At 42.0% G+C, this 26646-nt stretch overlaps 1 protein-coding gene across 6 annotated transcripts; it reads right to left on the reverse strand.

The window, feature by feature from the left end:
- Nucleotides 1-1802: 1802 nt before the first annotated feature.
- Nucleotides 1803-25435, reverse strand: ZNF652 (zinc finger protein 652). Of its 6 annotated transcripts, none has more exons than XM_084496693.1 (7): nt 24537-24976; nt 23400-23487; nt 10339-11491; nt 6804-6951; nt 6379-6494; nt 3433-3577; nt 1803-3029 (listed from the first exon to the last, which is right to left on the reverse strand). In XM_084496693.1, exons 3-7 carry the CDS (start codon nt 11245-11247, stop codon nt 2515-2517), a joined length of 1833 nt encoding a protein of 610 aa, XP_084352819.1. In that variant the 5' UTR covers nt 11248-11491; nt 23400-23487; nt 24537-24976; the 3' UTR covers nt 1803-2514. The 6 variants fall into 6 exon arrangements, with proteins under 6 accessions (XP_084352819.1, XP_084352818.1, XP_084352821.1 ...); XM_084496692.1 differs by lacking the exon at nt 24537-24976 and adding an exon at nt 23855-24036; XM_084496695.1 differs by lacking the exons at nt 23400-23487; nt 24537-24976 and adding an exon at nt 25061-25435.
- Between the last annotated feature and the right edge of the window lie 1211 nt (nt 25436-26646).

Here is a 26646-nt window from a genome sequence, read left to right on the forward strand (position 1 = left end):
TGAGAAGAAACCCATTTTGCAAAAATGGAATACAACTGATTTACCAAGGTGGTTTTTTTTTTTTTTTTTTTTTTTTTTTTTTTTTTAGCATTTAAAAATCATTTAATAACGGGCCTGACCATAAAATGGTGGAACAACGGAAAATGTAGGTTGCAAATGTGACATGGAATGCATAGAACCTCTGGGGCGGACCAGCCACAGTAAATACAACAGTCATAATCACGAGTGTAAATTCACCTTCATAACTGTCTTTTTTGTATAGAAGATAAGAGAGTGTACATAAATATTATAGAGAAAACATTTAAAAAACACATTGTTTTAGTTTTCAGAAATGCTGGCAGGGGCTTCATCTCAAAACTGAATAGGCTTGTTGGGCCAAAATTGCCCATCCTGTTTCCTAGTTTCCTATGCTTGTTATGAAAAAAACAAAACAAAACAACATTAATGATTAGATGGTAGAAAATCATGAAAAGTATGAACTAAGGAGCTAATTCCCAACAAACAAAGGACATAGTGTTTTAAAAACATACAGCTTAACAGCAGTAACTTTGAGGAAGCAATGGTAGGAAGAATTTCCACCATTTCTGCTACCTTGAAAATGAAAAAAAAAAATTAATCCCATTAGCCACAGAAACCCAGTTCATTAGTAAGCAGAATAGTAAGTTAGACATCTGCCTATGAGAATGTCTGGATGTATAGTTTGGTGGGATTTAATTTAAAAAGCAGCTCAGAAGAGTACAAATTTAAAAAGCAGCACAGAAGAGTATGAATTTTAAGGAAAAGAGGACTTACAGTACGTTGCCTTGGGCCTCTGTCTTCACTGAAGGTAGCAACAATTTACTAGATTGCATAATGCTGCTATGTTTAGTTTTAGTTGAAGAGACATACAAACCTGAAAAAATAACTGCTACACGAGGGTTAAAACAGATACATTTGGCATTCCAGCCCACAATTCCCACACTAAACTTGTCATTTCCTCCTCATAGCCTCACAAGATTATGAAACAGTGACATGCCTATAAGTAAGTTTCCTATTCTACAACTGTAAAACGTAGATCTGCCGAACGTATTACTACAACCCCTAGAAATCATCCCATAATTTTATGCATATTACATTTATGGGATAGAGCTTCCCATGGTACATACACTACCAGCATTTTCTTAACAAAGCAACTGAAACACCACTGTCTCATTCAAACTTCTCACTCTTACAATCAGTCAGAAACACATTTATGATTTCACTTAATTCCCTTCTCTTAACAACTCCAGGAATTCCAACACACAATCTGAAGAGCAGCATTTTATATGATTCCCCTGCTTAAAACCATACCATGAAAAGCCATTAAAACTCACTCTCCCACATAAAGAGAAAAGATGTTTGGCTGACTTGAGATACTCTCTCTCTAACCCATTTCATACCTGACTCTGACTGAACTAAACAATAACCAGTGCACAAAGAGTATGGTATCTCAACATCCTTGTCCAAAAATAAATCTTAAAAGAAACTCTGAAAAGGGAAACTTAAAGCAAAGAACCCCCCCCAAACATTCCTGCCTCCCCTCCCCCTCTAAAAAAAACACAAAACAAAAGCCAACAAAACAACCCCCCCCAAAAAAAAACAAACAAAAAAAACCAACCCAACCCACCAATCTACTAAAATAAATTACGTATAGTTCTGAAATCAACATCACTTTTGAGGCAACATTTCCAGAGACCTCTTGGATTGCTTTCTTCTATGAAGCACCTTTTGCTGCTGTAAGTTGTATAGTTGTAAGAATAACTTTAACTATAGAAGCTATATGCATCTTTTAAGAATCACATTTCAATGATTATAAAAATTTATCTATTATACAACATAGGTCCAGCTACACTGAAAAAATTACACCGCTTATTGAAATACATTTCATTTTAGAAACAGACTACTAAATAGGTCTATACAAAAAACTCTAAAATAATTTCTGTAGTAAAATAAAGAGTGTGTTAGGAGAGCTACAGAAACAAGAATTTTTTTTTGTCTTTCTTTATAATGCTCAAATATACTGTGATACGTGTCTGGCTCACTCCATAGCCGGCACCAAAAGCTGAAAAGAATCCATTACAATACACAGTGATACAATTAATGCTCTGTATTAATCTCACAGCCTTTCCGATTAGTACAAAGAAAACCTGGGCTTTCTCCTCTTTGAGGAGAAGTCCAGGATATAAAAGCAAGCATACCTCATCAGCTGATATGAAATTATAAAATTCCACAAGTTTCAGTATCTGAAATTTATAAAAGTCACCAGTAAAACACAAGCAAATTAGGGTTGAGTCCTGTTGATTCCCAGGTTCAAATGAGCACTGCTGATCCAAACCAGGATTTCCTCATTTGCTAACCAATTCAAAGGAAAAACGAGGATCGTCTGCTGGGGCTAAGAGATGGACAAAAGTCTTCATCAGCTAACCCTCTGTACTTCCATGAGGGCATATCTTCATGTGCATAAAATGGGAAAATGACTGACAGGAAGCCAAGATGTTAGTGGTGCTGTGCTGAACTGTTTTTTTCTGCCAAGTGTCGCAGAAAGTTGTCCTCACTCTGACCTCTGTGATTTAAAGGCTCACTCTTAAAAAGAGCTGGAGGAGGAGGTAAATGGGGAACAGGGGGGACTGGAAGATGATGTGGATGGTGAGGATGAGGATGTAGGTGAAGGTGTGAGTATGGATGGGGAATGGGGCGTGGAGGAAGTGTGTTTACTGGGTTCAGGTTCATAGGTGGAGTTGGGGTGGTGGGTGTGTTTACTACAGCAGGGACCGTGGTGGCAGAAGCAGCTGTGGACAGCGGAATCTGGACTGCAGATGACACATTCACAGGGCTGGTAACACGGAAGCACTTCTCCTTGTGTGCCTTGAGCATGTTGGAGAAGCGAAATCGCTGGCCACACACATCACATGGGTAGGGCTTCTCCCCTGTATGAGTTCGGCGATGTCTCTTCATGTTTGGGCGGCTGGTGAAGCTTTTCCCACAGATTTCACAGATAAAGGGCTTTTCTCCTATTGAGCACAGATATGGCAACTGGTTAGGCACAAAACATCTTCTAAGACTTCCTTTAACATGCTTACATGAACTGTATATTACAAAATCTATTCTGACTGCTACGTTCAGCAGAGACAGCTGCTCTACAGAAGTCCTCAGTTTTTATGAAATCCTCTTATTTGGATTTTGATGGAAGAAAACCTTCTATAAGGCCTAAACTTTCATTTCCCCCAGCAGTGAATCACAGGACTATAAACAGTTCTTTAGATTTAACATAAGTTAACATACTAATCTCTCCTTTCTGATTTTCTAGGCTGGATAACAGCTTTGATCCTAAGTTCCAAGGGATGGAATACAGATGGAAGAGTAGAAATGTTTTTGTCCTGGAAGTACCTGTACTTTTCTTTGCTAAGTTCTTACCAGTGTGCGTTTTCATGTGCTCATCAAAGTACTGTTTCATGTTGAAGTCTTTACCACACCACTGGCACATGAACTGTTTGTGCCCGATGTGTATGCTCATGTGGGAACGCAGCTGGTACTTGTACTGAAACCTCTCATCACAGTTCTGCAACAGAAGAACAGCAACCATGATATTCAAGCATCACAGATCAGAAAGCAAGGCAGTCACAGGACAGCATTGAAATGTAGTAAGTGAAGGAATACAGAATACCTGAACTTCCCTGAACTAGGGAAACGTCACTCCCATTTTTAAAAAGGGTATTAAGGAGGATCTGGGAAACTACACACCAGTGAGCCTCACCTCTGTGCCTGGGAGGATCGTGGAAAAAATCCTCCTGGAAGCAATGTCAAGGCACGTGCAAGACAAAGAAGTGATCCGAGAGAGCCAGCATGGCTTCACCAAGGGCAAATCATGCCTGGCCAATCTGGTGGCCTTCTATGATGAAGTGACTGAATCAGTTGACAAGGGAAGACCGACTGATGTAATCCACCTGGACTTCTGTAAAGCCTTTGACATGGTCCCACATGATATTCTGATTCTGTAAAGCCTTTGACATGGTCCCACATGATATTCTGATCTCCAAACTGGAGAGGTATGCATTTGATGGGTGGACCATTCAGTGGATAAAGAGCTGGCCTGAAGGTCACACCCAGAGAGTGTTGGTTTATGGCTCTGTGTCCAGGTGGAAGCTGGTGATGAGTGGTGTCTCTCAGGGGTCTGTCCTGGGACTGGTACCATTTAGTACCTTCATCAATGACATTGACAGTGGGATTGAAAGCACCCTCAGAAAGTTTGCAGATGACATCAAGCTGAGTGGTGCAGTCGATACAGCAGAAGGAAGGGATGCCATCTAAGGGGACCTGGACAGGCTTGAGAAGTGGGCCCATGCAAACCTAATGAGGTTCAACAAGTCTAAGTGCAAGGTGCTGCACCTGAGTAGGGGCAATCCCATACATGAGTACAGGCTGGGAGAAGAACTCACTGAGAGCAGCCCTGCAGAGAAGGACTTGGGGGTTCTGGTGTACAAAAAGCTCAACATGAGCCAGCAGTTTGCGCTTGCAGCCCAGAAGACCAACTGGGCTGCATCAACAGAGGAGTGGCCAGCAGGTGGAAGGAGGGGATCGTTCCCTTTCTGAGGCCCCACTTGGAGTACTGAGTCCAGGTCTGGGGCCCCAGCACAAGGATGTTGATCTCTTAGTGTGGTTCCAGAGGAGGGCCATGAGGATGATCAGAGGGCTGGAGCACCTCTCCTGTGAAGGGAGGCTGAGAGAGCTGGGGATGTTCAGCCTGAAGAGAAGGCTCTGGGGAGACTTCATTGCACCTTGTCAATACTTAAAGGGGACTTATAAAACAGATGGAGAGCAACTTTTTGCTCAATCAGAAAATGACAGGACAAGGGGGAATGGTTTTAAACTAAAATAGGGGAGATTTAGATTAGAGGTTAGGAGGAAATTGTTTACGCTGTTCTAGTGCCTCACCTCACCCTCAAATTGCTCAGAGAAGCTGTGGATGCCCTATCCCTGGAGGTGTTCAAGACCAGGCTAGATGAAGCCCTGGGCAACCTGATCTGGTGGGTGGCATCCCTGCCCATGGCCGGGGGGTTGGAACTGGATGATCTTTAAGGTCCCTTTCAACCTGAGCCATTTTATGATTCTATGAGATCAGCATGCACACAGACCCTCACACTCTATGAATGCAGGATTTAAGTTACTCAATGGGAATAGAAATTGACTTGTGCTAAAAGGTCTGCTGCCACAACAGCCTTGACAAGAAGCATGGAACAGTCATAGCCTTTAGTTGATGTAGCTGTTGGCAAAGCTGAGGGAGGGACACAGTTATGTTAACAGAAAAGTTCACTTAACGCATCATTTGGAGGTTTTGCAGCTTTGCTAGATCTCTCTGCTGGATTACAGCATGCCTCCACTAGAGGACTCTGCTCACACAGGAAAACCAACAGCAACTCTGTAAAGCAGCCTTGTGTTTCAGAAAAGCAGACAGTTCTCCAGCTTTAATTAATTGGCATGAGGTAATTTCTTTCCCTACAAGTTCCTCAAGACTACTATGGCTGCAATACCACCATTACTACTCCATATCATGCTGGAGTTGTGCTCCACTTTGTGGACAGGGTGAGCCACCCAACCCAACCTGGAAACAGGAAGGGCTCTAAATCAGGGCCTGCCTCCCTCATGTGATGCCCACAAGCATCCCCATCACATGACTGAGACATTATTTGCCCTAGACATATGACTGGCTAAGTCTATCCCAAGTCCTTCCCAAGGGCAGGCGCAAAATTACAAATCACAAATACACATGAATGCACTAGCAAGACACTTCCCCCTTCCAACACATACACTCAGTTTAGGAAATGCCAATTTAGACTACAGTCTTGTATCTCAAGGAGGTTAACAGTTTGCAGTGATGCTGATAGTTTTTTCCTCACAAGTGAAAATCAAGCAGCAATTTATTTTCACTGTTGCCACCTCTGTCTGTTTCAAGTCCCTGGGCAGGATGAACAGGATTACCATAATTTACATCATGATACTGCTTTACTATGAACACTGAGGGAAAACTGGCATTCAAATCTTGCTGTAGCGTATACTAACTGAGAAAAACATGACAGCCAACAGTAAAAGCAAACCAAATACATCTCAGTTCGAATTGCTGTTAGATGCACTCCTGCTGCGCTCCCCAAACAGAGAATAATTTTCCCCAGATTTTTATGGAAAAAAATCTACAAGTCAGTCATCTACTCATCTACAAGTCAGTCAATTCAGTTTCCACCCATATGCCCTACTGACAGTGTTATTAATTTTATGTCTTATATCTAATATCTAAACGTAAGAATGTTAAACAAAATAAATATCTTATATCTTTATATCTAAACAGATTAACAGTTGCTGCCTCACCTCACATCTGAAAGGTTTCTCTCCAGAATGCTGTAGGGAATGTACTTTGAGAGACATACTGCGTTTGAATGATTTTCCACAGGTTTCACATGTAAATGGCATGTCCTTTGTGTGTGCTGCAACACAACAGTACATTAGAGATGGCCACTACCACACAAACATTTTAGCTCTTGAACAAAATTTCTTCTCCAGTACAGAGAAGGAAAATGATTATTAGTATTGTACAGCTTTTAAGTATATATATGTTTGTACACAGGTATGTATATACATACTTTGCTTGCAGTCAGTACCACAGATTGGAACATTTAAGCTAAGGATAAACTGAATTTGCCTTTTTTTCCCCCCTCAAAACCAGCAATTCTAAGTGAAGAACCACAAACACACGTTTGAGGCAAAAACAACAGAAGCACTAATCAATAACTCACCAACCATATGTTTTCGCACATGGGCCATAGTGTAGAACTTCTTTTCACAGATCTCACAAGAGAATTTCTTTTCTGCATATCCGTGGACAATCTTGATATGTTCGTGAAGGGACCAGAGCTTCTTGAATGATTTATTACAGGAAACGCACTGAATGAATGGGATAAATACAAGGAAGTTTAAATTAGAAAGATGCAGTGATTCAAGTTTGCAGAGTTAAGCCATATGTCCTACTCTTGCATTACAAAAGGCAACCCAAACCAATGCAAAATGCTGTATATTGTCTCGGACTGTGCTACAGCCTAGTTTTACTGTTTCACAGTTGAAACAAATACACTAAGGAAAGCTGGAAATTCTGATCAAGCACAATTAGAAATGGTGTTAATACACTGCATCTTGACGCCACCCAAAGAGCACCACAGCCACTGTGCTAACTTATTTCCAGAACACAACAGCATACATAGCTGGATGCAGCCTCCAAGGAACTGAGCGAGTCCTAACACAAAAATGATGACTTCACAGGCACCGATGCTGCTGGTAATCTAAACCATGGTGTGGGAAGGAGCCAACAAAGGTGGAGGAGGGTAACACCACCTAGTTGTTAACCCCCATTTGCCCATCCAGCCCTGTCTTTTTCAGGAGCACTCTGAACCTTTTGTAACCCTTTTAGCTCTGTACAGAGGACAGCTTCTATCTTGCAGCTGTTGACCATGCAGAGAGTCTGTACACACAGTCAGTACAGCAAAGCAAGCTGATGCCTTCATCTTTTATGTTGCCGCCTTCATCTTTTATGTTCTAACTCTTCATTTATACTTATCAGTAGCATTGAAGGTCTAAAATGACTGCGCACAAATGTTTTGATCTCTTCGCACAACTACTGTGAAACATTCAGAAAATCAGTGATGAGCAGGATCCACAGGCTTTCACACATCTCATTTTTCAGAGTTCTTGCTAAAGACTTGTAAAAATGCTTGTGCAATTTTGAAAATTCCAGAATAATCCAAGTATAAACTTGATAGCAGCCATATGTGTGAGGATACAAAGTTATTTTCATCTTTGAAGTAAAGAAGAAGGAATTGTGGCTTGTTGGTTTTTGTTAGCTGTTGGGGCATTTGGTGTTTTTTGGTACATCTCAATTTTTCTGCCTGTCAGTTATTCTCCTCCCCCAAGTAAGAACAGCTGTTTGCTGCTCACTGAAGAACTAGCAAATACTATGCCTTCTGACAACTTGGGTTGTTTCTTCTCTGCACAGGCAAGTTATGCTGCTTCCACAGTGCTCAAGTCTCTGCAGGCCTGGAAAATCTGGTACACCACTCACCATGCTGACTCTAAGGAGATCATTTACCTCTGAAAGTACCTACTTGGAGGCAAGTCAGGATCAAACTGTAGTCCAGGGTGGGGGACAGGGACGTGAGGCGGAACAGGACTCTATAGAGCAAAGTAATACTAAGAAATGATCAAAAATCATTTAAGGTTCGGTGAGACCTTGACTCTGTCAATCTACAATTTCACTGATGATCGCAGCAAGTAATTTAGATTATTAACATCTACCACATGGAATCTAAGATGACAACAGAAATTCTGTGAGGGTGCTAATTTTGAAAGGATAAAAACCAGAAGTTACCTAGAAAAACAGACATATTACATCACTTCGTTGAAAAATACAAAGAGACAGCCATGTTTATCAGTTCAACTACCACTTACATAATGAAGCCATGTTTCTAGACAAAGCTCTGTATCTCCCTTGACATATTAAACCCTGTATTAATGTAACACTTTCCTATCCCAGTACTCTTTTTGCCAAGTGCAATAGAAAATTTGCAGGCAGCTGTGAAACATATTCCAAATGTTACAACAGACAAAAATAATTGCTGAATACATACTTATACTGAGAACTTGAAGACAACTCTTGGTGCTTCTACCACCTATGAATATAGGGAAAAAATCTGGACCTGATTCTTCTGGTATAGGATATAAAACAATTTCTACAACTTCTTCTTTCCTTATTCCTTCGGAGAAATGAATGTAACCCCTTAGAAACACATGGGTGCATGGATTACAAGACGCTTCTCCATTCTATGCCACACATTCAAACTATTCATAAATTCTTGTCCAAATCAAAAGATTTAATGCTGTGAATGAGCCATCTGGATGACAGAGCATCCCTGAAATTTACATTAAAATGTTCTCTGCCACAAAAAACTTCATAACAGTTTATTTCAAAAATCGCAAGGACCTACTGAAATGTTTATGTATTTTACTATGTTCAAGACTCATTATCTTATATTATATTCCTTCCTGCAGTCTTCCTCCTATGAGCTGAAACATAAGGAAAAATAGCATAGCGTTATATAGAGCTGCATCTGAGTCTTACAGCAAAGAAATTACAACAAACATTTCAACCATCTCCCGCACAGTGGGAATTGAATACAAATTCAGTTTAGCATTTAAGCAAACAACAACAAAAAGTCTTACATGTTTCTGGGAAAACTCACTGGACAGACAAAAAAAAAACTTGTTGCCCTACGAACTAGGAAGTCCTAGTTCAGCTGCACAGAAATTGAACCCAATCTGCTTCATCCTAGCAGTGGGAGTATTTCTGAAGTAGGTGGTAACACTGTGCCTAGTTTAACAGGGCAAAAAAAGCTTGTTAAAATCGCCATATAAAACAACATTGCCTCCAGTTACAGGAGAACATAGATGCCCACGAGCAGAGAACAAACCACAGATGAATGAGAACTTCTGAAACTCTTTCCACAACTGTAACTTTAAAATAGTTCTATTACAACATGAGTTTCCATTGTTGTATACAATTAAAAGCTGCAAATCCTCTGGCAAGAAAGACCAGACATCTTTTTATGATCAGTGAGATTTACTGAACTTTTTGCACTGGAAAAAGGGCAGGCTCACAAACAGATTCAGTCACTGAATTAATATACTTCCCTATACATACATGAACTATAAGCAATGCTGTACATTACTTATGATTATTTTCAGTAGGACTAAATAAAGTTACTTTTTAACACAAAAACAAATCCTAACTTCACTAGCTTCATTCTCACCTGCTTGCCTCTCCAGTATTGTAACAATTTCTAATTACAATACCATGAACACATCATAATTTTGTTCTCCCTTGAAATGTTATCTGGATATAATATGTAACTGAGTATCAGGACACTTGAAAGCTAGTGATAGCTGCAGGTGCTCAGCACCTGAAGAAGTAGGGTTTTTTTCTGTCATGTGCACTTGTTTTCAGGCCAGTTACTCTAGAGTTTGACATGTGTTAAAGTAGCTTTGTGTTTTCCCCAACATGTAGTTAAATACTAGAGTAACTCTGCTAAACCAGACAACACTTGCATACTCTGTTCCCTACAATTTACTTCTTTCGGGAGACACCAAAAAGTGCTGATAGGTAGAGACAAGGTCTTGGTCAGAATCTGGTCTGCACAAGAGATTTCCCCCTCTGAAGTGTCCACTAGCTGTATCTAGGGCACAACAGAAGGTATGGAAATCTGGCAAGCAGGTGAGCAAACCTACCTGGATATTTTTTTCACAGTCTGTTTGCTGGTGAAGGGACAGCTCACTTTCTAGAACAAATTTCTTCCCACATTTGTCGCAGATCTGCATGCGCCTGTGAGTGACGTTCATGTGCTTCTCCAGGTACCAGCGTGTGTTAAACACCCTGGGGCACTTCTCACAGGTTAAAGTCTCCTTCTCTTCACACTTTGATTTCTGCACAGGTGCCTTGGGCTCCTTTGCAGCTTTCTTCTTACGCTTGGGGGGCTCCACACTTTTTCTACGACCCCTTGTAGTTCTGGGTGATGGGGAAGTTGTGGCTGCTGCAGCAGATGCAGCTCTCCTTGTTCTCCTTTGTGCAACACTAACTTTTTCCACTCTTTTCTCTTTTTTCTTCTGCCTCTCATTTTCCTCCTCATCATTACTTTCTTCAGTGGCCTCTTCCCCACTGTCACCCTCCTCTTCCTCACTGCTGGTCTTAAGAACAGCAGTCTCTTTGGACTGGGAGGGGACACCCTTCTCCCCTTTTGATACATTTAATGTTTGGTTGTTAAGGTTTACCTCTACTATAATCTGCTCCCTTTTGTAAGTCACTTCATCTTCCTCCTCTTCCTCCTCCTCGGAGTCGTCAGAGTTTTCTCTATCTTCTTTCACAGCCCGGACTTCTCCTACTGATCTGTTCTCCCTGAAATATGGCTGCTCTTCTCTTTCATGGAGATGTGGTTTGCTCATTTTGCTGTCCACCAACACCGAGTAAGGACTTCCTGACTCTCTCTTGTATACTTTGGTGGATAGATCAAGTTCCTGGCTGGCACCATGATAAAATGTGGGTGGCACTTGACCACGGTGACTGTCCTCTTGCGCCATACCTGCTACATGCACTGCACAGTTTTCAACCAACTGTTGACAAGAATTGGTTGTCTGACTCATGGGGGGGGGATGGGACAGGGCACTCTGATTCAATGAACACCTTCAATCCCAGAAAACCAAGCAAGCAGCTTTAAATCGGGATGGGTTCTCATGACCGATGCCTGTTTCATCTACACAGAATAGGATTCTCTGCTGATGTTTAGCACTGATACGTAGGTCACAGAACTCTGATATTATGCCAAGAGCAGAGCAGTAGCAATTATTCTTCTGACGAAAGTTGTCAATGAACTGTTGAACATTTTATCTATAAAAGACAACAGAGAAAACATGATCAATTACAAAAAAAAACAAAAACAAAAAACAAGAAACAACAACCAACAACAAAAAACAACACCCTAAAATCTTTACAAATTTCTTTTGGGCTTGTACAAGTAAGGTAAAAAACAAGGTATATACCATCCATGAGCTATATCTGCCATGAGTGGATTGTCCTATAGCATTATCTCAAGCAAAACTGGGAGCTAGGTACAAATACATGCACCTTTAAAGTGGGCCAGAACTAGTACTAGAACCCTCAAGGAGAAATCGTGGCATGCTATTCATTTCAAAATGAATACTCTGCACCTGTCAAAGATCACCACCTTCTAACTGAAAGCTGGGCCAATATGCTGATCTCTGTTTCTCCTGGAGCACTGATGGCCCCAAGACTCCGCTCAACTCCCACATGCCTCTTCATCAAACAAGGTGTATACACGTATACCTATGCAGAAATATCTCTTCTTCTGTAACTTCCACAGAAAGCACATCCTTACCCCTAAATAGGGCATATTAAGAACTTTTATATCAAACAACGTTCCATTAACGCAGATATGCACGAACAATTTCAATGGAAACATTTTCAACTGGCAGCACTAAATCAGGTTAAGAACAGTATGTCCCCCATCTTGTTTCCACATCAGACATCCCTCATAGCCTCTTGATTTAAGGCACCTTAGTCTTTTCTTCTCATTCTCTTTTCCCCCACCTATTTATTCCTCACTGCAATAGCCGAACAGTTTGCCCATCTAAGTTTCATTTGCAGTTATCCAAGCTGGAATTTGGCCAAGACACTGTACTTTTTGCAAAAGGTAGCAGTAATGTGATCCCTAACGAATACAAGTAATTAACCTCTGGCATTTATTTTTTTACTGTCAATTACATTTTAGTAGCACAGTGTTACAATACCAATTGGTCAGAGCCAAACTTGCAACTATAGGGTGAAGCCAAAAGAGATTCATTACAGAGAGTCTGAGGGAGATCCCATGACTGGATGATAGAGAAGACCCCTGAGAGAAAATGGAAAGATTGAGCTGCTAAGTATGAAGAACACTGGATCCCTACTATTGGTGTCTGAAAAATTCCTCAACTTTGAGGTTATAAATTTGGGAAAAGTCCAGCAGACAGGTATAAAACATATGAACTTTGCAGAATCAAACCCTGATTTTTATTTTCATTGTGTTTTTTTTTTTTTTTTTAATTGTTGCTCTGATAATAATCTGAAGTAGTAATACAAACAGGATTTTTACAATAATTTTTTGTCCACTTTGTTCTAAGTTAAAATGTTCTCTGCTCTACAAATGCAATAACTTCCTTGCACACACATTTTGACACAATTTTTATATAGTGTAGTTTCAATCTTACTGGTCCACGAGAAATTTCCCCCTTTGAAATGAATTTAATTGAACAGGTGATGAACCTACTAATGCTCTCAGTGTTTTGAATAACAGAAGACTGAACCTTGCCCTACAATCTTTGTGAAGTAACATACTAGTGAAAGTGACTTACCAATAAGCAGTTGTCTGATTACCAGTCTGAAGTTAATTAAACAGACTCTTGAACAGTTCTCCAGTATTTCCAAATGCACTCAGCAAGCACCCTGCAGATAGAGTAACCTAGACTCACTACACCAGGGTCTGCCCCCACTGCTGCATACCCCTCAGCAGGGCCTCAGGTCCCAGCTTCTGATCTCCAGAGGTGAGAGGCAGAAGGGAGAGCGTCAAGACCCAGATGGGCCAGGAAATACATGGAGATAGGGCTGTTAACATTGACTTGTGATACCAAGTAATATTGAGACGGAAAGACTAGAAAATAATAAACTGGTTGTGACTGCAAGCCAAAATTAACAACCCTATACCGAGTTAAGAAAGCAGTGGGCATAATGAAATCCAGTTTAACTTTTTCCTTGAAAAAATCTAATAAATGATTTAGATGTCCAAAAATCACTCATGTTGAAATTCTTTCCTCAGCATATTTAGTATTTTTCAAAACTGCATGAGTAATTCAGGAAGGCTGACAGAATTCTGCAGCTAGATAACCAGGAAAAGCAAAAAACTTGTCATGAAAAGGAAGCGTTACCTCTCCTCTCCCCTCCCCCCATTTACCAAATGCTGAAACAGAATGACAAAACGTATAGAATTTATTGCATGTATCAGTACGGGCTGGGGGATGACCTGCTGGAGAGGAACTCTGAGGAGAAGGACCTGGGAGTCCTGGTGGACAACAGGTTGACCATGAGCCAGCAGTGTGCCTTTGTGGCCAAGAGGTCCAATGGGATCCTGGCGTGCATTAAAAGAAATGTGGCCAGCAGGTCAAGGGAGGTGATCCTCCCCCTCTACTCTACCCTGGTCAGGTCTCACCTGGAGTACTGTGTCCAGTTCTGGGCTCCCCGGAACAAAAAAGCCAGGGATCTCCTGGAAAGAGTCCAGCAGAAGGCCACAAAGATGATACAGGGCCTGGAGCATCCTCCCTGTGAGGAAAGGCTGAGAGACCTGCGTCTGTTCAGCCTGAAGAAGAGAAGCCTGAGAGGGGATCTCATCAATGTGTATAAATACCTGAGGCGTGGGAGACAGAGAGATTTAGCCAACCTCTTTTCAGTGGTTTGCAGGGACAGGACAAGGGGCAAATAGCCAAAAAATGGAGCCCAAGAAGTTCTGCACCAACATGCGAAAGAAATTCTTCACAGTGAGGGTGACAGAGCACTGGGACAGGCTGCCCAGGGAGGCTGTGGAGTCTCCTTCTCTGGAGACATTCAAGACCCATCTGGACGCCTACCTGGGCAACCTGCTCTAGGGAACCTGCTTTGGCAGGGGGGTTGGACTGGATTATATCTTGAGGTCCCTTCCAACCCCTACAATTCTGTGAATATCCTACACTGGGAGGGACCCACCAGGATCAGCAAGTTCAACTCACAGCTTCACACAAGACCACCCAAAAATCAAACCGTATGTCTGAGAGTGTTGTCCGAATGCCTCTTGAAGCATTTGAAATATTCTCTTTACATATCCTGCCATCATTTAATCTCTGCTCATTTACAGAATATTCAGTATAATAAACCACTTTGTATGAACATATTACCACTTCAAAAAATGATTAAAAAAAAAAAAAAGGGCATGTTCTGAATTATCAAAGCTACTGGGTCTTAAAACCACTTCACTCTGCAGAAACAGTAACCTACTTTCACTTTGAATACATTGCTCGCTACCCTCAAGGGACCCACAACTTTCGAACATTACCTAGCAGTCAACCAGATGGTAAAGCAAAGTCCTCCTTATATGCTTGAGATAAACAACTTGCTGTTAGACAACTGACAGTTCTGAGACAGTTCTTTAAATACTGCAAAAAATCTTTTAACAGAACAGTTTTTCCTAAATTTTCTGATCCCAAACATAAGAAAGCACTCCCTCCTCCCTCCCCTTTAATAAATGTAAATCCATTTTTTTCAAAGCTGCTGAACAGCTTGGGCTCACAGAATGAACTTCAGCCATACTAAAAATGGAAGCAATAAAACACCTGATTAAAACATAAACAGTAGCTTACACTCTGTTTCAAAAGCAGTTTCAAAGTTATTTCTGAGGAACCCTATCAAGACAGGAAACTGAGGAATAACTATTACGAGCATAGAATGCATTTAAGGTACGTACAACATTTGGTAATCAAAGATTGTATGGGAAAGGTTTGCAAGCCTACAAATATTAAGGGCTCACACCCAGGAAAAGAAAAAGTAGAAACAACTTGCAGGCAAATACGTAGGTGGAGGAAGCATGTGTATGCGGGACTAACACTTTGTATAATGCTTTCGCTGCTTCTGAAGAAAAACCACATTTCTTCATGCTATTTGGACCAAAAATAGAACAATTTATAACACAGACACAAGTACAGATAGTTACCTGCCTCAACTCTGACTCAGTAGATACCTTGAAATCACTACAGACCAACTTTGACAGACTCAACAGTTAATGGCTTCAAATTACATGTCTTTGGTTGGGCTCAGAAAGGGACCAGCTTGAAAGTCTGGACATCTCGTATTTTAGACCAACCTGTGCCAAGGACATACGATTTCTGCACTGGCAAGCATCCACTACAAGTAAAGAAAAATACTGCTTCTTTTACCCTGGCTAGTAAGTGAAGCGGTTGTTACATGGTCATTTCTGCATATCAAGGCCCTGTAAGCTACTGACCCCTACATGGCCTACAGCTGTTTGCCTGCATCATACTTTGGCTGCCAGCTCCACAGATATACACTTAACTATTCATTCTTTCTGCCTGGACTGTTTCTTGGCTCCCAGAAAAGGGATGAAATGGCACTTCAGGGCACCAACTAACGATGACCCTGTCACTCATGGACAATGTGAGAGTGACCTAATTTAATTATTTTTAAAACCAGTTTAATTGTTGCCCACATTAAGTTATCAATATTATATCTGAAAATTGTCAGACATGGGTATAATTCACTTTGCAACAGGTTGGCAAGACTAGGAAAAGTACTGCAGGCACAAGGATGATTTGTATAGAGACACAAAGATGGCACTGTATAGATTTATTACTTAGTTAACATCTGGATGTTCCCTAACTCTTCCCAGCCAGCTATAAGGGCTGGAAAATTACATTAAAAAATAAAATAAAAATCTGAATTTGCAAATCACTGTCATTTGGATAAGTTTTACACACACCATAAGGAAAAAGAGAAGGAAAGATAAGAGCTTGGGGTTTTCCTGAAGCTCACCTATACCTTGCATGAAAAGTGCATACTGTGAAAAAAGATATTGCAATAGTCAATGTCCAAGATTAAAAATACATTAGTTTATTGGTCATCCTTTTTTTTTCCCCCCTGTAATACACCCTTTCAAGACAGATATAGACTACATATACATATTCATATGATTATACATATATAATATCTGTACCTGTCTTGAAAAAAAATATGTTTTTGTCTATGAGCTACTTGTACTAGATTTCTCTTCCAACTTTGCACAGTAAGATGGGCTCTCAACTTTAATATAGCTCACAAGACACCCTGACAAAATTTTTCTTCCACCAAGCATACAGAGCTTACCTGTGAGTGAATCTGAGCCATAGATAACACTGTAGCACCAAAATAACAAACACCTTATATAAGCTTTACAAATTATTTACACAATTGCTTTCCATAACACAAGTCCTGTAACTGCACAAGATCCAAGTTTCACACACATCCTGCTGATTCAGTTTAAGAGCAGAGAAATCTCTTTCACAGCAACTTTTTACAATCAAGAAGCACTGCATGATGTGAATAGATTTTCCACTCTGCCACTTACAGACCAGTATATAGACCGCTATATATTAAACCAAGTTCAAAAAGAAAGCTTGAGTATCTTGACATTTGAAATTTTCTTTTCCATAAAATGAGACCTCTCAAAATACTGTTAGAAAAAGCAAAAGTTAAGGAAAAAACATAACTGTGTTACAATTAAAGGCAATGCCATTTTGTGCATGTATTAACAATGTGAAGGTGTCAAGGATCCTGAATGTCTTTTGGATGGAAGCTACAATCCAGCAGCTTACAGCCCAAGGCAACTAGAGTTGCATTCAGTTTACAAGCAGTGAAACAACCATGTGTATAAATAAATTATTTACATTATTTAAGATAATGAACTAATTTCAAACTATTGAAGTATTTATTGATGAAACTTTACTCTGAACAGATGTAAGGCAGTGGTTGCAGGCTGTGGGATTAATTAAACACAGCCCCAACATTATGCCATACCTGGGACATGTGACAGTCTGACCACCACCCAAATTTTAAACCGAAACTGGAAGGCCAGCTTCTCTGCTTCCTGAAGCTGGGTCAAAGTTCATTCAGCGGGAAGAAATTTCTAGTACAGCTAAAAACTGTATGAAATCAGAATACAATAGGATAGCTCACCCTTTCAAAACAGCAGAATCATTTTATGTAAAAAATTTTCACGCCTATTAATGACCTTATGTGGGTACAGGAAGAGTATTAGGGCAATGTTAAGACAGCACAATTGTGTTTATTTTGAAAGGCTGCAATGTGAAAAAATAGTGTTTGACTAAATTGTTCCAATCGTGTACATTTCAATACATCAGCAATATTTCAGAGCAGATGAAAAAGTCTTTCAATATACTTGCACAATCTGAAGAACAGATGCGTGAACCAGGACAGCAGCCATAGCAATTCTGTTAGTGGGAAAACACACCTGGTACAAGTTACATCACGTCAGTAGACAGTAATCAGGACTAAAGACAGGAGGGAATCATTTATATCATCATGAAATCACTCCCTTCTTGTGCATCTCAGACAATTTACGTGCAAAAAAAAAAAAAAAATTCTTAAATTCTAAGTTCTATCTCAAGACAAAGGCACAGTCAGAACATCTTCACAGACTTTGCATTCTTATGGAGATGTACTCAAACCTGCCTTTGCCCAACTAACTACAGAACAAAAAGACTAAATGTGACCAACAGCCTATTTTGTCATATTTAATACCCATCTAAGGGATGGTATCTGTAATAGGTTCAACACTTAGGATTACTCTTTTCTACTTTTCTGGTGAGAGGACATTCAGAAGCAGTGTTCACAAAGCAGTTCCTGGGACTGTACTGTGAAAACAGAAAAATCACAACAATCTTCTTTTCATTGCAAGCCCAGAAATCACTTGAGGCAGATTTTCCCATCAACTTACATAAAAGATCAGATATAAAAGTGTGGCACCGTGGCTTGTATTTTGATGAAATAACAACAACCGACCAAACAAAAAACCAACACCACAGCACTGGCAGTAACTGAAAATATTGCAGTCAGTCTTGGAAAGGAAACAAAAGACTGGAGACTGAATCAATACTGTCCAGTTCTCGAAGTAAAGGTTGGCAGAAATATGATAGGGAAGTATACAAAGGGCTGAAGATGCAGTACAGCATCCAGACTGTCCCATCGTCCAGTTATTTTTTTCAGCCTCTCCTAAAATAATCTATGACAGGTATCCTGCTAACTCAGCAGACAGCATTTTCATTGTAAGGAGCAACTTGCCTCTAAATATTTATCAGTCTAATGGAAAATGAAGCAGAACACATTTCCAATTTCAGAAAAATGCCCTACGTAACATCTTGCAGCTAAAACATAATACTAGGATACAAAACCTCCAGATTTTTTCCATTTCTTAGGATGAATTATTTGTTTGTATCTAGAAATGTGGTTTGTGAGACAGAGGTTTTCAAACCAGTGATTTCCAGAACTGTGGATCTGGAATTTTTTCAAGCATTATTTCCACAGAAAATAGTTTAAGGTTACCATTTCAGAATTCAGCAGCATTAGAATTCCTCGGTTCATGAAATAAGCTTAAGGCTTCTTTCTGTTGGCTAGGAGCTAGTTTTAGGTATGACAGCCATGGACGCCAACAGTTTTCTTTTTCAAGGCAGAACACTCTTGAAAAATGTCCTAGTAAAGCACAACATCCATTCAAAAAAGTCTTCGTACTTCCTGCTACCTTAAACATGTCAAAGTTAAGCACTGCAACTGGATTAGGAACTTCCTTGCATTCAAAACTATTCTGACTTGTCTATTTCTTTCAATGTCAAAAAACAGAAAGCAAGATTAAAACAACACCAGGTAGTTATCACTGAACAGCAGTCACCCACACATACACATGTAGCTTTCTCACGAATCACTCTTCTGTAATAACTTATTACAGAAAGATTTTCTGTCCCTTTAAATGTACACATTCCTAAAAATATACGCCAGAAGTTCACAAAACTACCTACTGCCATGATACTGAAAGGCAACTGTTTCACCTATTAGTCTACCCCTTGTTCCAAAGCACTTTTTTGGCCTGGTTTTCTTCTCATTCAGTAGCTAGATTCCTCTGCTTTAAAAGCTCTTCCTTTCCTCATAATCTGTTTGCATATTTTGAAAACTAGTAAAAATTCTGCTAATGTTTTAAACTGTTCATTTATTTTCATGGATGCCCAGTGATGACACTTGTTAAACATCACTAGCAAGGCTGCAAGTGATTGCACTAACAACACAGGCTACACACAAAGCCATACAAAGACAAAAAGGAAATCTGTCATCAAGATCTGTACTTCTTTTTCCCAAAATTAACGTTTTTCCTCCTAAAGGGTGAGTTGTGACAAAAGTGGCAGTAGATGTGTAGCTATGTCTTTGAATATACAGATTAGTGGATCGTATTTTTATTAAAGAAATTAAATGGTCTGTCCACAAAGTAAAGCTGACAAGTATTAACTTCCATCTGGACATTCATTCCTATTTTTTTTTTTCTCAGTTTAAGCTAACAGAACTATCTTGGTAGGAAAAATGTATGGAATACCCGCATTCAGAATTATACCCAGAATAGAATGAGCTCTTCTCCTTGTGGGCCCTAAAGGAGACCTTTGCAATATTTAGAACGGAGAAGACATTTTGTTTTGTACTTTTTACAAGAGTTCAGTTTTGGAAACTCACATACAGGTTCTGTAACACTCTACTTACAGATTTGATCAACCTGTACTACACCTCAGAGCACATAATGTGCTCCTGTATCATTTACCTTTTAAACTGTAATAATGGAATGTTTAAAATAATCCTGTATGAGCTGAGAGCATGATGTTACAGCCACACATTTTACAGAGTCCCTCTGTTTAATGTAGTTTAAAAAACAACAACACTGATTTACTTCCACTCAGCAAAATCTTTGGCTTCATGGAAATGTGAATTTCATTTCTCTAAAATAAAGTTTGTTCTTCTCACATCACTGGAATGTGAGATAAGGTTTGAAATCCTCCTGATTTAAAATCTAGAACTCTACACACTAGTTAACTTTTGACTTTGAAATCAGCAACAAGTTTGTAAAAACCTCCCAAAACGCTTGCAGGAGCTGCACAACTGTCCTCTGCATAGTGGCAGACACACTGGTTAGGAGGATAGGAACCTGACTCAACAGTCTCTCTCTCATGCTGGTAAATGATGCACTCACTGAGAACTATCACAAGGAGCTGCTTCTTACCTGGACTTCTCTTACTATCTCCTCTTTTCAAACTGCCCACAAAAATATGTATGTCTGCATTTGCCTGCAGAGTTCCGGTTTTATAACTTCTAGCAGCATTTTAACTACCGAATTGCCAAACACTACTCAAACCAACTCCATTTAACCTTGTGGTTTTTAGTACAAAGATGAGATGTGTGTTCACACAAGGACAAATCACCAATGGAACTGATGTCCTGGAACGATACCTGAGACATTTAGGTAAGATAGTGTTGATAAACTCTAAATGTGCCAATACTAAAACTATACTACTCCATGTGTTTCTCTTTGCACAATGTCAAAATGCTCCTGTAAACCCTGAATAATCATTCGGTACATTTGGGCTACTTAATCTCTTCGAACACTGCACGCAGAGTTTGTTTTAGATGCACAATGTAAACTTCTGGAAAAACATGAAGTCTTGCTTTCATAGTATTTACATATTTTCAAAAAGCACATTTAATAACACACAAATTTATCAGCTGTCAAGAAATGTTAACCAAGTAACAATACTTCAAGAGAAACTCCTATTTCTCTACACAGATATCACAACCAGTAAAAGCATGACTTTTACTTATAAGCAAATCCCACCCACTTTTCAAAATACTGAAAATGAAAATCCTTTAAAGACCTGAGATAGTATATAATTTTACTCATACAGGTGCCTAAACAGAGCTTGCAACTTCAAGGCCAAATAATGTTTTTATGAAACTGTTCTTAAAATAATTAAATTTCTGACTTGTAGACAAAATACCTTTTTATATTAATAGAGAATAATAATTTAGGCTTTTGATACAAAATAAAGGAGTTATTGCAAAGGCTTTAAAATTTGTAAGCCTAGCATTTGCTAGGAAATATTTACTAGTGGAAATATTTGGAAGCTAGGCATTTCAATCCACAAAAAGAATAAGTTAAAAACTACAGATCATGGAAAACAATGAAACAATTCAGCCATGCTTACTCAGCTTGAAAAGGCTCAAAATATTATAGGGTGATGTCAACTGCAGACAGCACCAGGTACATTGATTACATCAATATTTAAAGTGTATAACTTCATGATAATACAATGATCTCCACATAAGAACCTGCAATTTTTCTAACTACTGTGGGGGACACCTCCATCCCCGAACTATATGATTCCAAGAAGAAAATTAGCAAAGACTTAACAAAATGTAAATGAACGATTTCTAAAGAAAACGTGTGCTATTAAAATGTACTTAATCTTCAGTTTAGAAGACGAGATCTGGCTCTTGCAGGGAGGGGGCTGTTTTACAGCAGAATACATTAGAAGACTAGCTGTTCTGCGCTACAGGAATTTAACCAAATGAAAGAACGATTAAAAATATTGTAATATGATAATAATCCACAGAATCAGGTTGTTATGAGAACATATCAATCTTCTAATTTGGTTGGCACTCTCTCTCAATTATATCTGTCTTTTTTTGTGGAGTTAGAAAGAGGTTTATTCTTTCATAAAGCATATTATAGTGTGCCACAGAAATAGGTCAGGGACAACACACAGTGTTGTAATCACCTTAAATATACGTATGCCTATCTCAGATACACTATTGGTATCTGATATGGTATGGTGTACCACTCTTCCATTAGGCAATGGTATGGCACATGATATAAGGAATGGAAGATGGGATCTTGTCTACTAAAAATATAAATTTAATACAGTTGTACACATTCAAAGGATTCTTCCCAAGTAGCTCTTACAAGTACATCTGACGCTCCACATGGGATTGCACGAGACAAAGTATTTCCAGCCTATAAACAATTTCTTGTGCATATAAAGACTTCCCATCTTTAGACAAAATTGCATTTCTCAGTATGAAAGTTTCAGAGTCTATTATTCTAGCAACGAGAGCAAAAACATCCCCGTACCTTGCACTTGCAACAAGCCTCACAGACTTTTTAATTTAGCTCCTGTATACACCTAAACATTCATACAAAACCACTGAAGAATTTAGTCTCCAGAGAACATTAGCAAAAGGCTTTCTGCATCAGCATTAAACATGAAATAATAATACAATCAATGAAGTCCTTTAAAACAAATTAACAAGTCTAATGACAAAAAGTCTCTTCTGATCATGTAAATATTTTGAACTTAAAAAAAAAAAAAAGTATTACAAATGCTAAGCCACAAAACATTTACCGATCTTACCAAATACAACTGCTCTGTTATTGCAAATAAATACTGAAGTACCCATGAATATTAGGCCTACCAAATACTAGATAGAATTTATAAATACGATCTTAAGTCTCTGATATCCCGCTACATACAATTGCTTGGTTAGAAAAATAAAAAAGCCTTTATGATTTCGCACTCCTCTTTCGAACACTCTGAAAATGCTTTCAAAATCCCTATCCCTTGACTACACATTTACATTGTTAGTTTATATCTCAACTTTATTGTCAACATCTGATTGTTGTGCCTGGGGCAAGAACTTAACTCACAGAGCGCAACAATTATATTGCATATACTTGATTAATCTCTAAAAAGCACAAAAAAATGCATCGTATATGCTGGGAGAACGACAGAGAAAGGGACATCAAATATGTACCGGTAATAACAGCAGACCCATGTAAAGGAAGTAAATTATTTGCAACAATAAAGTATTAGTTCCTTTTTATATGAGATTTTGAAACTCCACAGTGTTTTTTAACAGATTTTCTCTAGTCCTGTCTATAGTCCTACAATATGCATTTTGTTAATACACACCAACTACCACCACGGGAAGAGTGCCTAACTTGTACACGTGAACAATCAAGCTGCAATCAGCATGGTGACAGATCAAGGTGCATCAGACCATGCTTCACAAATCATTGCTCACACATTACATCTCCTTTATTCAGTTTGCATACATAACCCACCCTCATTCTCTCGATTCACTTCATACACTGCTCCCAACAAAGCACGTGCCAGTTGCCATTCCCAGAACAATACAGCTCACGGCATCCCCTGAAAGATAAAAATGCACATTCCTCGCATCTTTTATGCTAATGCTACTTCCCTCTCTTTGACTTAAATCACTTCTGGTGCACGACATGACAAAACTCTGTGATGACTGAAGAAAGTACTTACACAATACTATTAAAACCAGAAAGAGAAACATTTACTGGAAGCGTTAACTTCTCATTCTAACAATGCCTGTACCAAAACATTCTCAGAACTGCAAGTGGATGCAAGACAGTTAAAAATCAAAACAAAAATCAAAACTCTGGGACACACACCCTACACCGCACACCTTGAGAGCCACGAGAAGAGGAAGATACCTAAGCAAACAACTGAGGAAGAGAAAAAACATCTGTTATTTTCCTACACATACCTAGATCCAGAAACAGCCACTGGAGAAGGCTACGTTTCAGCTCCTCGCCTACCCAAGGCCAACTCTAGTCCCAGAAGCCGGTGCATTTAGTAACAACGCTTCCTCCTAACAATCACGGACCGCACACCGCTGGGGGGGGGCACAATCAGGCAGGCGAGCGGCAAGAAGGATGTCAAGGGCTGCCGGCGGCTCCCCTACCTCCGCGCTACCGCTCCACGAGAGGAGGCTGGAAAGCAGCGGCACGAAGCGAGCCGTGCGGAAAGGCGGTCCACGCATCCCGGCGCAGCGCGGTTATTTCTTCCGCTCACTTCGTGCAACTCGCCCGGCGCTGCCCTCACCTCCCAGCAGGTGGGCCGGCCCCCTCCCCGCGGGGCGCCGTGCCCGGGCAGACCCCGCGCCTCCAGGAGCGCCTCCCCCGCTCGCCGGGGGCTGCCCCGGCTGCGCCCCCGCCCCCGGGGATTGCTCTGGGCCGCACCGCGCTGCCCCCGGCGGGCCCCGGGCCGGGCACGACGCGGCCCCCCTGCCCCCCCCCCCCCCGCTCCCTTCCGGGCCGGGCGGCGGCCCTGCCCCGCTCCCTCCGCCGCCCACCCCCGGCTGGGCCTAGCGCTGCTCGACTGCCGCCACCAGGCCCGCGGAGAGGGGGGAAGGGGATCCCCAGCCGGGCGGGGGGCCCCCCACTCACCCAGGCCGATCCCCTCAGGGCCGCCCCCGCCGCCTTCCATGCCGGGCGGCGCGGGGCGGAGGGCGCAGCAGGGGCGGCGGCGGGCGGGCGGAGGAGGCGAGGCGGGCGGGCGGAGGGCAGGGCGGCCGGGGCCCTCCCTCCCCGCCTGCCTCCGCTCGGCCCCCCTCGGCCGCCGCCGCGGCGCTCGAGCTGCCTCCGCCTCGGGGTCGGGGGCGAGCTCGGGGACAGGCCCAGGCCCGGGCCCCGCCACTGCCGGCGGACGCGGCTCCCGCCCGGGCTCCCGCTGCCCTCGGCCGCCGCCGCAGCGCTACGTGGCCGCCGCAGCCCAGTCTCGCGACTCCGCCGCGCGCACGCGCGCGGGAGCGCGCCGAGGAGGTGGCTGCCGCGAGCGGGGCGGGGGGGGGGCGCGCGCGCGAGCGAGCGCGCTGGGCAGGGGGGGAAACACCCATAGGCCGAGGGGAGCGCGAGCCGGGGGCGCATGCGCCGTCGGGCGGCCGCCGGTTCCCCGCCCGCCCGCGATTCACCTCGGGCCGCGGCGGAGCCGGAGGGGAGCGCGGCGCTCAGGTGAGGCCCGGGGGGGCGGCGCGCATGCGCGGGGTCCGGCGCCCCGCGGGGCTCAGGTGAAGGGGGAGGAGCACGGCGCTGGCTCCTCTTCGCCGCGCTCCCCCGGCGGGGCTCGGCCGTTACTCCGTGAGGTAGTTCCCGAGGCCGCCCTAATTGCAGTCAGCTGAGCCGGGCGAGCCGCGGCGAGCGCTTCTCCGCGCTGTGGCTGACCCTGGCCCGCGCCTCCCTCCGCGGCTCTGGCGAAGGCCCCGGTCGCAGCGTTGCCGCCGGCAGCCTGGGGAATAACGGCCGGAACGAGAGGCGGGGCCGGTGCCGGGCCTCGGGGCCCTGCTCCGCCGGGATCAATGTGGGTAAGGCCTCACGGAGCGGCCGCCGTGCAGGGGCAGTGGTGGCGGGCTCGGGCTGGGAGGTGCCTTGGAAGGGGACTTGCCGTGTAGGGTGTCACGGAGCTGCGCCCAAGAGCCAGGTAAGACCTTAAAAAGGGCCTTATTAGCGAGGCCCAATTTGACTCGATGGAAGAGCCTATTGCTTCGGTTATGCCAGACCCCAGGTAGCCACTTGCTCCAACCTTTCTCTCCCATTACAATACTAATAAATACTTAACTCTACCTTGTGGTTTCTTGATTGCACCCACCTACAGCGCCGAAGTGTGACATATGAGAGAGAGATGTGATGAGTTAAAAATGTTTATTTGTTGGTAGAAGTCACTGTGCCAGGTATGGGGTTCATAACAGGATATGGAGTGGGTCAGGGCTGCTTCTTTCCAGGCCGGCACAGCGTTTCGCAGCAGTACAACCTCTGCCAGGAAGCTACAAAGCCTGCTCCATAGTCTTGAAAACCACTTATGAGCACTGTGTAGGAGGGAAGAGCTCTGCTGTGGTTTAGGTTTAGCAGCAGCAAAAGAATTAGCAGAAGAAGCAGAAACCGGAAAAGGGTGAAAGGCACCAGTGGTGTTGGTAGTTAGCTGCATCCCAGGGACTTCAGAAATCTCATGTCATGTACTTTGACTCCCTCCTGCCCACTTTCAGACTCATGTCACTGCCATAGCATCCGCTTTTTTTTTTTTTTTTTTTATCTTTTAGTCTACAACCCTTTCTTTACCTGTGATTTGTCTTATCTGCTGTTTGCTGCAAATACTCCCACAACAGCATAGAGCACTTGATTTGAGGTTCTGTAAAAAAAAAAAAAAAACAAAACAAAAAGCAAAAACAACCATCTGTCCTCTGAAATGCTTCCTGCTAGTGTATTTAATCTTTTCTTGATTACTGAACTTAAAATCCAGATTTGAGCTCCCTGTGCAGAGCAGGGGTTGGGACTCTCAAAGTGCATGATCAAACAGGGGCAGTATATGCTGGAGAAGCCCCGTGGTGGATCAGAATGATGTTGCCATCTTTCTTCTTTGCCCGAACAACCCTTACTGTGGGGGCATGGGAAAGGAGCAGAGCACAAGTACTTTGCTAAGACCAGCCCCATGGGAGCCATTACTAGCAGGCCCAGTCTGTTCTCTCCTCTGCTTGGACTGTATATAGCAGGAGGGGGAAGGAAT

Source organism: Aythya ferina, assembly GCF_964211825.1.
Source record: "Aythya ferina genome assembly, chromosome: 23".
Classification (NCBI taxonomy): Eukaryota; Metazoa; Chordata; class Aves; order Anseriformes; family Anatidae; genus Aythya; species Aythya ferina.

Bases quoted from the DNA above. Each gene is read 5' to 3' on its own strand.
- ZNF652 (XM_084496695.1), bottom strand. From the start codon at position 11,247: ATGAGTCAGACAACCAATTCTTGTCAACAGTTGGTTGAAAACTGTGCA. The intron at 6,952-10,338 runs GTAGGTTTGCTC...CCATTCATTCAG, and splicing joins ACTGTGAAAAAAATATCCAG to TGCGTTTCCTGTAATAAATC. The intron at 3,030-3,432 runs GTAAGAACTTAG...TGTGCTCAATAG, and splicing joins GCACATGAAAACGCACACTG to GAGAAAAGCCCTTTATCTGT.